At 46.9% G+C, this 15,043-nt stretch overlaps 1 protein-coding gene across 1 annotated transcript; it reads right to left on the reverse strand.

Annotated features, from left to right (window-relative positions):
• Positions 1-11,658: 11,658 nt before the first annotated feature.
• On the reverse strand, positions 11,659-14,534 carry CHC_T00002257001 (hypothetical protein). Its single transcript, XM_005713210.1, has 6 exons — positions 14,046-14,534; positions 13,496-13,949; positions 12,799-12,974; positions 12,622-12,759; positions 11,973-12,528; positions 11,659-11,831 (listed from the first exon to the last, which is right to left on the reverse strand). The coding sequence occupies exons 1-6, from the start codon at positions 14,532-14,534 to the stop codon at positions 11,659-11,661; spliced, it is 1,986 nt and encodes a 661-aa protein (XP_005713267.1).
• Between the last annotated feature and the right edge of the window lie 509 nt (positions 14,535-15,043).

Genomic DNA, 15,043 nt, shown 5'->3' on the forward strand with positions numbered 1-15,043 from the left:
TAATGAGCAACTAAGGCAAGAAGTAGACGAATAGTCGTAAACTTTATGACAGGGGCATATGTCTCAGTATAGTCAAGACCCTGCACTTGCTGGAATCCACGGGCAACAAGTCTGGCTTTTGCACTTTCAACTATATTGCCATTTGCATCAGGCAGCTGCTTGACATTGAAAACCCATCGAGATGTCAAGATGTTTGACGCCTCAGATCGAGGAACAAGTTTCCAGGTCTGATTCTTAGTCTGTGATGCAAGTTCTTTGTCAATGCCGGTTTGCCAGAATGCAGCTCTAGGACCGTGGGTTGCTTGTTTGAAAGTCTTGGGACCTTCAATAGCGACATGCGCATGTGAAAGAAGAGCAGCTGCAAAGTTGTACTGGAAGGTCAGCGGGGCAAAGGGAAATCGAAGGACGGTTGATGAGGTGAAGTTGAAGGATTGGGTACCGATTTACTTTGAGTCGCCAACTTCTGGCACTACTTATACACTTCTGCAATCTTCTAGAACTCTACTATCAAACACTACGACACACATACTACAAATGTATTGGCTCTAACACATGTGCCCGTCTTGCTACTCGGCCAAACTGGCGATGGCCCAACAAACAGAACAGAAAACCGCCTTACGAATTACCACTGTCATGACGGAGAAATTAGTAAGGCAGTACAACAAAGCACAGCAAAGCACAAATTCCCTTACTATTCCAAATCCAGCGTGGCACAAATTCGTAAGGCACGTTTACAGCTCACACGTTGCCTTACGAATTCAAATCAATCCTGCAAGGACTGTTTACAGCGCACACGTTGCCTTATGAATCTGAATCTCTCGTGAGGTCCTGTCCACTGTCAATTACAACAGTGCACATTTTGCCTTACGAATTCAAAACTCGCGCAACGGTATCTTTGTGTCCTGCTGTAGCCGTGCTGCAATCTATGGACGCTGTAAACATTTGGCACGTGCCAGGCACCCGCCACCAAGGTTCTACACTTTGTCTGTAAGACTACAGGCGTGCTGTACGCGCCCGACAGTGTAATGAGGACATGTGTCCAGGTCATACACGTGTCGGGCGGAGAAAATGAAACATTCTCAGATTGTACAGTACACCGCAACCGTGTACATATTTCACACGTGTACAGGTTGAAAACCAAACTTGCTCCTGAAGTACTGTAGAGTGCAACCGTGTACAGAAATCACACGTGTACACGTTGAAAATGAAACTTGCTCAGCTCGTCACGCGGAGTGTTTTCGATTTTACACGTGTCATACCTGTCGTCGTTTGTCATGCATATCAGCATGTGGTCGTAGAATTACAACACTCCCCCTCGATCACATGCTTTTACCAGAAGTGGCTACTGCAAGCCCTAGAAGTTCTACAAACTTCTGGAACAGAACTCGCCCAAGTGCTTTCGTCAGGATATCTGCAGGCATGGAAGTGGTCGGGCAATGTGACAAAGAAATGACGTTTCTCTTAATTGCATCTCGTACATAGTGGTATTTCACATCAACATGTTTGTTACGACGGTTGACCGATTCATTCTGTGCATACGAAATAGTCCCTGCATTGTCACACCCCATCACAATCGTGGGATCAGAATCAAGTCCAAGAACATCAGCAACCACTTGACGCAGCCAAGTCGCCTCCTTACACGCTTCACATAGTGCAATGTACTCAGCTTCACACGTCGAAGTTGCAACCACAGTCTGTTTCCGGGAACTCCAACTGATCGCTCCACCGCAGAGCTTGAAAACATATCCGCTGGTCGACTTGCGAGAGTCTGAACAACCGGCCCAGTCAGCATCACTGAAGCCGAACAACTCCGGCGATTTAGATTTATTGTCAAACACGATTCCTAAGTTTCGAGTCCCTTGCACGTATCGCATTACCCGTTTCACACCTGCCCAGTGTGACTCACATGGGTTGGCAGAATGTTGAGAAAGCTTTCCAATCGCATATGCCAAGTCTGGACGAGTGCCAACCATCAAGTACATCAGGGATCCCACTGCCTCACGATACGGTGCATTTGTTTCGGAGTCGTTTTCGGTTGAAATTGTGGTTGTGTGACCTTGTTCCATTGGAGTCAGAGAAGGGTTACACGTTGACATTCCAAAACGCTCAAGCACTTTCGATGCATACTTAGTTTGAGTGAGATAAAGAAAGGTCAGCGGGGCAGAGGGAAGAAGGATGGCTGAAGGTTGCTGGTGGTTGACGGGAAAAGAAGTTGATACCATTTTACTCTTGGTCGCCAACTATTGGCGCTACTTATACTCTTCGAACTACAAACAATACGAGCCATTAGGGCTGGTCACGTGACTCTCCTTCTTGCACTCGTTGATAATCAAGTGACTCTCCCTGTTGCACTCTCGGTTGATAATCAAGTGACTCTCCTACTTCCACTCTCGGTTGATAATCAAATGACTCTCCTTCTTGCACTCTCGGTTGATAATCAAGTGACTCTCCTATTTCCACTCTCGGTTGATAATCAAATGACTTTCCTACTTGTACTCTCTCTTGCTAATAATTTGGGACCGTTTGAGAGTCAATAATATCTGAATGTACTGTACTGTAGATTACAGATTTTACAATACGATTAATAACCACTGTGGCACATACGTCATACGTGTCATACACGTGTAGGACAAATGTCATACGTGTCACACACATGTCAAATCGAGAAAAATGAAACATGTTCAGAATGTACTGTAGAGTGCCACGAGGTACATAACTTACACGTGTCAACACCAAAATTGAAACATGCTCGGAAATGATAGGAAAGTGCAACCGTGTACAAATATGACACGTGTCCACGTTGAAGACCAAACATCCTGAGAATGCTCTTGCAAGCATTTTAGGTTTCGTCGACGTACACGTGTAATATCTGTCAGGCTTGGAGCTTAGCATGTGGTCGAAGATTTCCAACACTCCCCCTCGATCACATGCTTTTACTGGACACTGCAAGCCCCAGAAGTTCTACAAACTTCTGGAATAGAATTCGCCCAAGTGCTTTGGTTAAGATATCCGCAGGCATCGAAGTGGTCGGACAATGCGACAAATACACAATGTTTCTCTTAATAGCATCTCGTACGTAGTGGTATTTTACATCAACATGTTTGTTGCGACGGTTGATCGATTCATTCTGTGCAAACGAAATCGTCCCTGCATTGTCACACCCCATCATGATCGTGGGATCAGAATCAAGTCCGACGACATCAGCAACAACTTGACGCAACCAGGTCGCCTCCTTACACGCTTCACATAGTGCAATGTACTCAGCTTCACACGTCGAAGTCGCAACCACAGTCTGTTTCCGGGAACTCCAACTGATAGCTCCACCACAGAACTTGAAAACATATCCGCTGGTCGACTTGCGAGAGTCTGAACAACCGGCCCAGTCAGCATCACTGAAACCGAGCAACTCCGGCGATTTGGATTTATTGTCAAACACGATTCCTAAGTTTCGAGTCCCTTGCACGTATCGCACTACTCGTTTTACACCTGCCCAGTGTGACTCACATGGGTTGGCAGAATGTTGGGAAAGCTTTCCAATGGCGTATGCCAAGTCTGGACGAGTGCCAACCATCAAGTACATAAGGCAACCGACTGCCTCACGATACGGTGCCTTTGTTTCGGAGTCGTTTTCGATAGAATTCGTGGTTTTGCGACCTTGTTCCATTGGAGTCAGAGAAGGGTTACAAGTCCACATTTTAAAACGGTCAAGCACATTTGATGCATACTTAGTTTGAGTGAGACTCAATGTCTTGATAGTGCGATCTCTTTGAATCTCAAGACCAATGCAGACTTTTGCCTCACTAAGGTCTTTCATCTCAAACCGTTTGTTAAGCTCCCCCTTCATCCATTTGATGGCATGGATATCACTACCAGCGAGTAACAAGTCATCGACATAAAGTGCAATTAGCATGATAGTGTTACCAATGCGTTTAATGTAGAGGCACGGATCACTACGTGAAGTCTCAAATCCCAATTCACCGAGTAAGAAATCATCCACTTTGGTATGCCATTGACGAGGTGCTTGTTTAAGACCGTAAAGTGCTTTCAAAAGTTTACACACATGATCACTTTTGCTTTTGTCAACGCAGCCTTCGGGTTGCTCCATGTAGATGTCTTCATCCAAGTTGCCGTTCAAAAACGCAGTCACGACATCCATCTGATGAAGTTCAAGGTCGTAATGAGCAACTAAGGCAAGAAGTAGACGAATAGTCGTAAACTTTATGACAGGGGCATATGTCTCAGTATAGTCAAGACCCTGCACTTGCTGGAATCCACGGGCAACAAGTCTGGCTTTTGCACTTTCAACTATATTGCCATTTGCATCAGGCAGCTGCTTGACATTGAAAACCCATCGAGATGTCGAGATGTTTGACGCCTCAGATCGAGGAACAAGTTTCCAGGTCTGATTCTTAGTCTGTGATGCAAGTTCTTTGTCAATGCCGGTTTGCCAGAATGCAGCTCTAGGACCGTGGGTTGCTTGTTTGAAAGTCTTGGGACCTTCAATAGCGACATGCGCATGTGAAAGAAGAGCAGCTGCAAAGTTGTACTGGAAGGTCAGCGGGGCAAAGGGAAATCGAAGGACGGTTGATGAGGTGAAGTTGAAGGATTGGGTACCGATTTACTTTGAGTCGCCAACTTCTGGCACTACTTATACACTTCTGCAATCTTCTAGAACTCTACTATCAAACACTACGACACACATACTACAAATGTATTGGCTCTAACACATGTGCCCGTCTTGCTACTCGGCCAAACTGGCGATGGCCCAACAAACAGAACAGAAAACCGCCTTACGAATTACCACTGTCATGACGGAGAAATTAGTAAGGCAGTACAACAAAGCACAGCAAAGCACAAATTCCCTTACTATTCCAAATCCAGCGTGGCACAAATTCGTAAGGCACGTTTACAGCTCACACGTTGCCTTACGAATTCAAATCAATCCTGCAAGGACTGTTTACAGCGCACACGTTGCCTTATGAATCTGAATCAATCGTGAGGTCCTGTCCACTGTCAATTACAACAGTGCACATTTTGCCTTACGAATTCAAAACTCGCGCAACGGTATCTTTGTGTCCTGCTGTAGCCGTGCTGCAATCTATGGACGCTGTAAACCTTTGGCACGTGCCAGGCACCCGCCACCAAGGTTCTACACTTTGTCTGTAAGACTGCAGCCGTACTGTACGCGTCCGACAGTGTAATGAGGACATGTGTCCAGGTCATACACGTGTCGGGCGGAGAAAATGAAACATTCTCAGATTGTACAGTACACCGCAACCGTGTACATATTTCACACGTGTACAGGTTGAAAACCAAACTTGCTCCTGAAGTACTGTAGAGTGCAACCGTGTACAGAAATCACACGTGTACACGTTGAAAATGAAACTTGCTCAGCTCGTCACGCGGAGTGTTTTCGATTTTACACGTGTCATACCTGTCGTCGTTTGTCATGCATATCAGCATGTGGTCGTAGAATTACAACACTCCCCCTCGATCACATGCTTTTACCAGAAGTGGCTACTGCAAGCCCTAGAAGTTCTACAAACTTCTGGAACAGAACTCGCCCAAGTGCTTTCGTCAGGATATCTGCAGGCATGGAAGTGGTCCGGCAATGTGACAAAGAAATGACGTTTCTCTTAATTGCATCTCGTACATAGTGGTATTTCACATCAACATGTTTGTTACGACGGTTGACCGATTCATTCTGTGCATACGAAATAGTCCCTGCATTGTCACACCCCATCACAATCGTGGGATCAGAATCAAGTCCAAGAACATCAGCAACCACTTGACGCAGCCAAGTCGCCTCCTTACACGCTTCACATAGTGCAATGTACTCAGCTTCACACGTCGAAGTCGCAACCACAGTCTGTTTCCGGGAACTCCAACTGATCGCTCCACCGCAGAACTTGAAAACATATCCGCTGGTCGACTTGCGAGAGTCTGAACAACCGGCCCACTCAGCATCACTGAAGCCGAACAACTCCGGCGATTTAGATTTATTGTCAAACACGATTCCTAAGTTTCGAGTCCCTTGCACGTATCGCATTACCCGTTTCACACTTGCCCAGTGTGACTCACATGGGTTGGCCGAATGTTGAGAAAGCTTTCCAATCGCATATGCCAAGTCTGGACGAGTGCCAACCATCAAGTACATCAGGGATCCCACTGCCTCACGATACGGTACATTTGTTTCGGAATCGTTTTCGGTTGAAATCGTGGTTGTGTGACCTTGTTCCATTGGAGTCAGAGAGGGGTTACACGTTGACATTCCAAAACGCTCAAGCACTTTTGATGCATACTTAGTTTGAGTGAGACTCAAAGTCTTGGCGGTGCGATCCCTTTGAATTTCAAGACCAATGCAGACTTTTGCTTCACCAAGGTCTTTCATCTCAAACCGTTTATTAAGCTCCCCCTTCATCCATTTGATGGCATCGATATCACTACCGGCGAGTAACAAGTCATCTACATAAAGTGCAATCAGCATGATAGTGTTACCGATGCGTTTAATGTAGAGACAAGGATCACTACGCGAAGTCTCGAATCCCAATTCACCAATTAAGAAATCATCCACTTTGGCATGCCATTGACGATGTGCTTGTTTAAGACCGTAAAGTGCTTTCAAAAGTTTGCACACGTGGTCACTTTTGCTTTTGTCAATGCACCCTTCGGGTTGCTCCATGTAGATGTCTTCATCCAAGTCGCCGTTCAAAAACGCAGTCACGACATCCATCTGATGAAGTTCGAGGTCGTAATGAGCAACTAAGGCAAGAAGTAGACGAATAGTGGTAAACTTTATGACAGGGGCATATGTCTCAGTATAGTCAAGACCTTGCACTTGCTGGAATCCACGAGCAACAAGTCTGGCTTTTGCACTTTCAACTATATTGCCATTTGCATCAGGCAGTTGCTTGACATTGAAAACCCATCGAGATGTCAAGATGTTTGACGCCTCAGATCGAGGAACAAGTTTCCAAGTCCGATTCTTAGTCTGCGAGGCAAGTTCTTTGTCAATGCCGGTCTGCCAAAATGCAGCTCTAGGACCGTTGGTTGCCTGGTTGAAAGTCTTGGGACCTTCAATAGCGACATGCGCATGTGAAAGAAGAGCAGCTGCAAAGTTGCTCCTCCACCATGATCCGGGAGGTCTGCTGACTCGAGACGATCTTCGCACAGCTGGAGTCGGAGTTGGAGGAGTGACATTCGGAGTTTCGACGGCAGTTGGTACAGCATCTTCATCTTCATCATTCTCACTTACAGAATGAGCACCATCGCTTTCAAGAACCTCCTCCGAAACTTCATCCTCTTCAGAACCGACCTCATCCGTATTTGGGGTATCAGCTGTATTCCCATTGTCGCCATCGAGCAGTACAACGTCAACATCAGAGTTGATTGAATCACCTTCGTGTGCAGGAATGTCATGCATACCACATGTCGATTCATCAAACTTGACATCCCGTGACACAACAATTTTATTCAACTCTCCGTCCCAAAGTTTGTATGCCTTACTGCATTGCGAGTACCCAAGAAACATCGCTTCACGCGCTCGCAAGTCCAGCTTACGGAGCTCTAATTTTGGTAATGTATACCAACACTTTGACCCAAATACTCGCAAATGGCCAACATTTGGAGTGGAATTCATCCAAATGTGGTGCGGAGTTGTATTGACGGGCAAAGCGCGTGAAGTAACTCGATTACGTACATATACCGAAGTGGCAAGAGCCTCGGCCCAGAATCGCTTACTGACCTGTTTATGAGAAAGCATTGAGCGGACAAGATCAATCAAAGTTCGATTTAAACGTTCAGCAACACCGTTTTGTTCAGGAGTGTACGCCGATGTGAGTTGGTGCTGCGTACCGTTTAAATCTAAATGCGACTTGAATTCCGTCGACAAGTACTCTCCCCCTCGATCAGTGCGAAGCACCTTTACTTTGCGACCAGTGTGGGTTTGGGCCAACTTTTCATACAACTTGTATTTTGCAAACGCCTCAGATTTATTTCTCATCGTGTACACAACTACCCAGTTCGAGTGATCATCTACAAATGTAATGAAGTATCTCGAACCACCAACTGACTGTACTTCGAGCGGACCGCAAACGTCAGAATGTACCAAGTCAAGACAGTTCTGTGCTCGAGACGATGATCGCTGTTTTGGGATTACTGATCGCGTTGCTTTGCCAAACACACACGCAGGACAAATGGGAGAGTGATTGTCAGACTTCGGATTCATTGCACTGATGACATCGCTTTGACGAACGTTGATGCCACTTACTACATTATTGTGAATCATTGATGCGATTCCTTGTACATTAACATGGGCCATGCGTTCATGTAGCGTCTGCAGGGTAACTACGTGAGCAGAGAAAGTTTCATTCATGACGTCAAGTATGTACAAATCCCCAACTTGACTCGCTGTAGCAACTACAGTTGGTCCTGCAGTAACGCGGCATTTCTCATTTTCAAATGACACTTGCAAACCCTTTGAAACCATTTGGCTAACAGACAGTAGCGAGTATCCAAAATCAGGGACATGCAAAACGTTTGACAATTTGCAAGGATGGGGACTACCGTTGACGTTCAACATGAATTCTACCTCGCCGCGACCAGCGACATTAGCTCTAGCCTTCGTGCCCATCTCGACTGATCCAGATTGCATCTGTTCATATGTAACGAACAAAGAGCGATCAAACGTAATGTGAGCGCTGCAACCGGAATCCACAAGCCATGACCTTGCGTTTGCAGCCCTCTTTTCTGGAGTGGAAGTCGAAAGCAAGCAAGTAAAGTCACTCTCCGCAAAGGCAGCAGTAGAATTTTCATCTCGAGAAACGAATGCGCTTGGCTTTAAGCCAGTGTTGCGTGACCGAAACCCATCTGGCGGTGCAGGTCGGCGCCCATTCACGTCCTTGCCCCAGCAACGCGCTGCAGTATGCCCATGTCTATTACAATTCGTACATTTCATATCGCGTCGAATAGGCATACGATTGACAAGTGCAGGTGCATGTGGTGATGAAGCAGAAGCGGTCTTCATGCTTTCTCGTTGCTCTTCTTGCAGCAGACGACTCTTCACAAACTCGAGTCCAAACACTTTATCTTCATTGCCAAGTGCGTCAAGAGCAACAATCAAGTTATCGAATCGTGGAGGCAAGCCATTCAACACAGCCATTGCAATTTCTTTATCGTCAATCTCAACACTCATTGACTGCAATCTTGCAGCAAGTTGCTTCACACGATTGATGAACACGAGCACTTTCTCGGATGGGAGCATGCATACAGTGTAAAAGTCGCGACGGGCGGCAAGTTTGTTGAGCAAAGTATGACGCTCAAACACATTCAGAATTGCTTCCCATGTCTCTTTCGCACTGCTACACCCTCGCACATGTTGCAAGTAGTCATCAGAAAGCGTAAGTCCGATGACTGCCTTTGCTTTTGCGTCACCACGGATCCATTTTCTCCGGTCATCTGACGTCGCATTCTCCGGGATATCATCAAAAACGTATTGATCGACATCTCGGAGAGCAAGCAGTAGCTGGATTTTCTGCTTCCAGATGTAAAAGTTAGATGCGGTCAGCTTCTCGATTCTGACCGATCCAGAGCTTTGGTCATCCATTTCGCCGAATGGATGTACCCTTCGAGTATACAAGGTCTTCTGTTCCGGGATCCCAAGCCGTTAACCGATAGTCAACACAATGGCAAGCCCACCCGTATAAGAAGTTTGTAGCGATTACTCGGAAACGTTCTTGGTGCTTGTTCCCGGCGGAGTGGAACAAGCGTATTCTTCTTAAAAATGCCTTAGGGCGCTACCCCTGTATGTCGGCCAGTGCGGGTCTTTCGACTGTGAACTAAATCAAACGTGCCACGAGTAAGCACAACACTTTGCCTGTAGACGAACCAGGACTTTTGGTCACTACCGCGAACGGTCCCTGCAACCGAAATCGGCTTGTCCAAACTTGATACGGTACTACCTCAATGAGGTTTCCCACAACACAAGAATGAAACTGCCTTCGTCGTACTCGTGTGATTTGTTCACAATCACTCCTTGGGTCACCCTCTTCCGTGCGAACTAAATCAAGGTACGCGACCTTATACACGTATAGTGAGAGGTTCAGTGTTTAGGCACGTATTCTCTTCACCCAGGGGACCGAAGTCGTACCTATAGGGCTAATACCGAGAGCGTTACCCACACCGCCGACGCACCTCCCGAAGGCAGAGTGCGGATCGACTAGACCAGTACACTGTGATCCTCCCCGAGGATCAGTGTTTCGTCTCTCGACGATTCTTGGTCGGACCCTCGCTCAAGTCAGATTTCCAATGGCACAAGCCTTTCACCAAGAGCGAGGGTATCGGCAGCTACGACGATCACCGGCGTGATCGAAGGGCAGTCTTCTTGGATTGATATGGTACGTTGGCGACTAGGGACTACACCCACAGCTCACACAACGATTGCCAAGACCAAGCTGCAACAGACACGAAGAAAATCCACCAAGTTGAAACGACAGCGGGTAGACGGAGACGAACGACCAAGATGATAACGACAGCAAGTAGACGGCGATAGAACAAAACGAACGGCGGCGGCGATGAAACGGCGGCGGAAACGACAGCAGAAACCAAAACGAGAACGACAGCGGGGACCAAAACGAGAACGACAGCAGAAACAAACACGAAAACGGCAGCAGAAAGTGAGAACGAGCACTCACACAGCGGAACAATAACGTTGAACTGGGCCCATAACCTAATGGTAGGTCAGCGGGGCAAAGGGAAATCGGAGGACGGTTGATGAGGTGAAGTTGAAGGATTGGGTACCGATTTACTTTGAGTCGCCAACTTCTGGCACTACTTATACACTTCTGCAATCTTCTAGAACTCTACTACCAAACACTACGACACACATACTACAAATGTATTGGCTCTAACACATGTGCCCGTCTTGCTACTCAGCCAAACTGGCGATGGCCCAACAAACAGAACAGAAAACCGCCTTACGAATTACCACTGTCATGACGGAGAAATTAGTAAGGCAGTACAACAAAGCACAGCAAAGCACAAATTCCCTTACTATTCCAAATCCAGCGTGGCACAAATTCGTAAGGCACGTTTACAGCTCACACGTTGCCTTACGAATTCAAATCAATCCTGCAAGGACTGTTTACAGCGCACACGTTGCCTTATGAATCTGAATCTCTCGTGAGGTCCTGTCCACTGTCAATTACAACAGTGCACATTTTGCCTTACGAATTCAAAACTCGCGCAACGGTATCTTTGTGTCCTGCTGTAGCCGTGCTGCAATCTATGGACGCTGTAAACATTTGGCACGTGCCAGGCACCCGCCACCAAGGTTCTACACTTTGTCTGTAAGACTGCAGCCGTACTGTACGCGTCCGACAGTGTAATGAGGACATGTGTCCAGGTCATACACGTGTCGGGCGGAGAAAATGAAACATTCTCAGATTGTACAGTACACCGCAACCGTGTACATATTTCACACGTGTACAGGTTGAAAACCAAACTTGCTCCTGAAGTACTGTAGAGTGCAACCGTGTACAGAAATCACACGTGTACACGTTGAAAATGAAACTTGCTCAGCTCGTCACGCGGAGTGTTTTCGATTTTACACGTGTCATACCTGTCGTCGTTTGTCATGCATATCAGCATGTGGTCGTAGAATTACAACAAGTTGCTCCTCCACCATGATCCGGGAGGTCTACTGATTCGAGACGATCTTCGTACAGCTGGAGTCGGAGTTGGAGGGGTGACATTCGGAGTTTCGACGGGAGGTGATACATCATCTTCATCATTCTCACCTACAGAGTGAGTGTCCTCGTTTTCAATAACCTCCCCTGAAATTTCATCCTCTTCCGACCCAACCTCATTAGCATTTGGGGTATCGGCTTCATTCTCATTGTCGCCACCGAGCAATACAACGCCAACGTCAGAGCTGATTGAATCTTTTTCATGTGCAGGAATGTCATGCATCCCACATGTCGATTCATCAAACTTGGCATCTCGTGAAACAACAACTTTACTCAACTCTCCGTCCCAACGTTTGTATGCTTTACTGCATTGCGAATAACCGAGAAACATCGCTTCACGTGCTCGCAAGTCAAGCTTACGGAGCTCTAATTTCGGTAATGTATACCAACACTTTGACCCAAATACTCGCAAATGGCCAACATTTGGAGTTGACTTCATCCAAATGTGATGGGGAGTCGTGTTAACTGGCAAAGCCCGTGAAGTAACTCGATTGCGTACATATACTGCAGTGGCAAGAGCCTCTGCCCAGAATCGTTTACTGACCTGTTTATGAGAAAGCATGGAACGGACAAGATCAATCAAGGTTCGATTTAAACGTTCAGCAACACCGTTTTGTTCAGGTGTGTAGGCAGTGGTGAGCTGGTGCTGGGTACCGTTTGAATCCAAATATGACTTGAATTCTGTCGACAAGTACTCTCCCCCTCGATCAGTGCGAAGCACCTTCACTTTGCGACCAGTGTGCGTTTGGGCAAACTGTTCATACAACTTGTATTTTGCAAACGCCTCGGATTTATTTCTCATCGTGTACACAACTACCCAGTTCGAGTGATCATCTACAAATGTAATGAAGTATCTCGAACCACCAATGGACTGTACTTCGAGCGGACCGCAAACGTCAGAATGTACCAAGTCAAGACAGTTCTGTGCTCGAGACGATGATCGCTGTTTCGGGATTACTGATCGCGTTGCTTTGCCGAACACACACGCAGGACAAACGAGAGAGTGATTGTCAGACTTTCGATTCATTGCTCTGATCACATCGCTTTGACGAACATTGATGCCACTTACCACATTATTGTGAATCATTGATGCGATTCCTTGTACGTTAACATGGGCCATTCGTTCATGTAGCGTCTGCAAGGTAACTACATGAGCAGAGAAAGTTTCATTCATGACATCAAGTATGAATAAATCCCCAACTTGACTAGCTGTGGCAACTAGAGTTGGTCCTGCAGTAACTGTTGAAATAGTGAGCGCGCCCAAGGGGACACCAAGAAGCCAGCGCCTGTGGCCTAGTGGTTAACGAATTTTTGCGGCAAATTTTTCAGACCTCGATTTTAACATCAGGTTATGGGCCCAGATTTACGCTACCATTCGTGAGTTCGATTCTCACCGGGTGCACTTGGGCGGCGCAATGTTTGTTGTTTGTTTGTGTCACACTTGGGAACGTACCTGCCTGTGTGTTGTGCAGTGACCCGCGCCGTGTGTTTGGCGTCCCCTGGTCGAGGGGGAGTGTTGAAATAGTGAGCGCGCCCAAGGGGACACCAAGAAGCCAGCGCCTGTGGCCTAGTGGTTAACGAATTTTTGCGGCAAATTTTTCAGACCTCGATTTTAACATCAGTAACGATGCATTTGTCTTTTTCAAATGACACTTGCAAGCCCTTTGAAACGATTTGGCTAACAGACAGAAGCGAGTATCCGAAATCAGGGACATGCAAAACGTTTGACAATTTGCAAGGATGTGGACTACCATTGACGTTCAACAAGAATTCTACCTCACCACGACCAGCGACATTAGCTCTAGCCTTCGTGCCCATCTCGACTGATCCAGATTGCATCTGTTCATAAGTAACGAACAAAGAGCGATCAAATGTAATGTGGGCACTGCAACCGGAATCCACAAGCCATGACCCTGCGTTCACTGCCTTCTTTTCGGGAGAAGAAGTCGAAAGCAGGCATGTAAAGTCGCTTTCAGCAAAGGCAGCAGTAGAAGTTTCATCTCGAGATACGAATGCACTTGGCTTCATGCCGGGGTTGCGGGACCGGAACCCGTCTGGCGGTGCTGGTCGGCGCCCATTCACATCCTTGCCCCAGCAACGTGCTGCGGTGTGTCCATGTCGATTACAGTTCGTACATCTCATATCACGTCGAATAGGCATACGATTGACAAGTGCAGGTGGATGTGATGATGAAGCAGAAGCGGTCTTCATGCTTTCTCGTTGCTCTTCTTGCAGCAGACGACTCTTCACAAAATCGAGTCCAAACACTTTATCCTCATTGCCAAGTGCGTCAAGTGCAACAATCAAGTTATCGAATCGTGGAGGCAAGCCATTCAACACAGCCATTGCAATTTCTTTATCGTCAATCTCAACACTCATTGACTGCAATCTGGCAGCAAGTTGCTTCACACGATTGATGAACACGAGCACTTTCTCGGATGGGAGCATGGAAACAGTGTAAAAGTCGCGACGGGCGGAAAGTTTGTTGAGCAAAGTGTGACGCTCAAACACATTCAGAATCGCCTCCCATGTCTCTTTCGCACTGCTACACCCTCGCACATGTTGCAAGTAGTCATCAGAAAGCGTGAGTCCGATGACTGCCTTTGCTTTCGCATCACCACGAATCCACTTCCTGCGATCATCTGAGGTCGCATTTTCCGATATATCATCAAAAACGTATTGATCGACATCTCGGAGAGCAAGCAGTACCTCGATTTTCTGCTTCCAGATGTAAAAGTTAGATGCGGTCAGCTTCTCGATTCTGACCGATCCAGAGCTTTGGTCATCCATTTCGCCGAATGGATGTACCCTTCGAGTATACAAGGTCTTCCGTCCCGGGATCCCAAGCCGTTAACCGATAGTCAACACAATGGCAAGCCCACCCGTATAGGAAGTTTGTAGCGATTACTCGGAAACGTTCTTGGTGCTTGTTCCCGGCGGAGTGGAACAAGCGTATTCTTCTTAAAAATGCCTTAGGGCGCTACCCCTATATGTCGGCCAGTGCGGGTCTTTCGACTGTGAACTAAATCAAACGTGCCACGAGTAAGCACAACAACTTTGCCTGTAGACGAACCAGGACTTTTGGTTACTACCGCGAACGGTCCCTGCAACCTAAATCGGCTTGTCCAAACTTGATACGGTACTGCCTCAGAGGGTCTCCCACAACACAAGAATGAAACTGCCTTCGTCGTAATCGTGTGATTTGTTCACAATCACTCCTTGGGTCACCCTCTTCCGTGCGAACTTAATCAAGGTACGCGACCTTATACACGTATAGTGAGAGGTTCAGTGTTTAGGCA

Source organism: Chondrus crispus, genomic scaffold (genome assembly GCF_000350225.1).
Source record: "Chondrus crispus Stackhouse genomic scaffold, scaffold_132, whole genome shotgun sequence".
Classification (NCBI taxonomy): domain Eukaryota; phylum Rhodophyta; class Florideophyceae; order Gigartinales; family Gigartinaceae; genus Chondrus; species Chondrus crispus.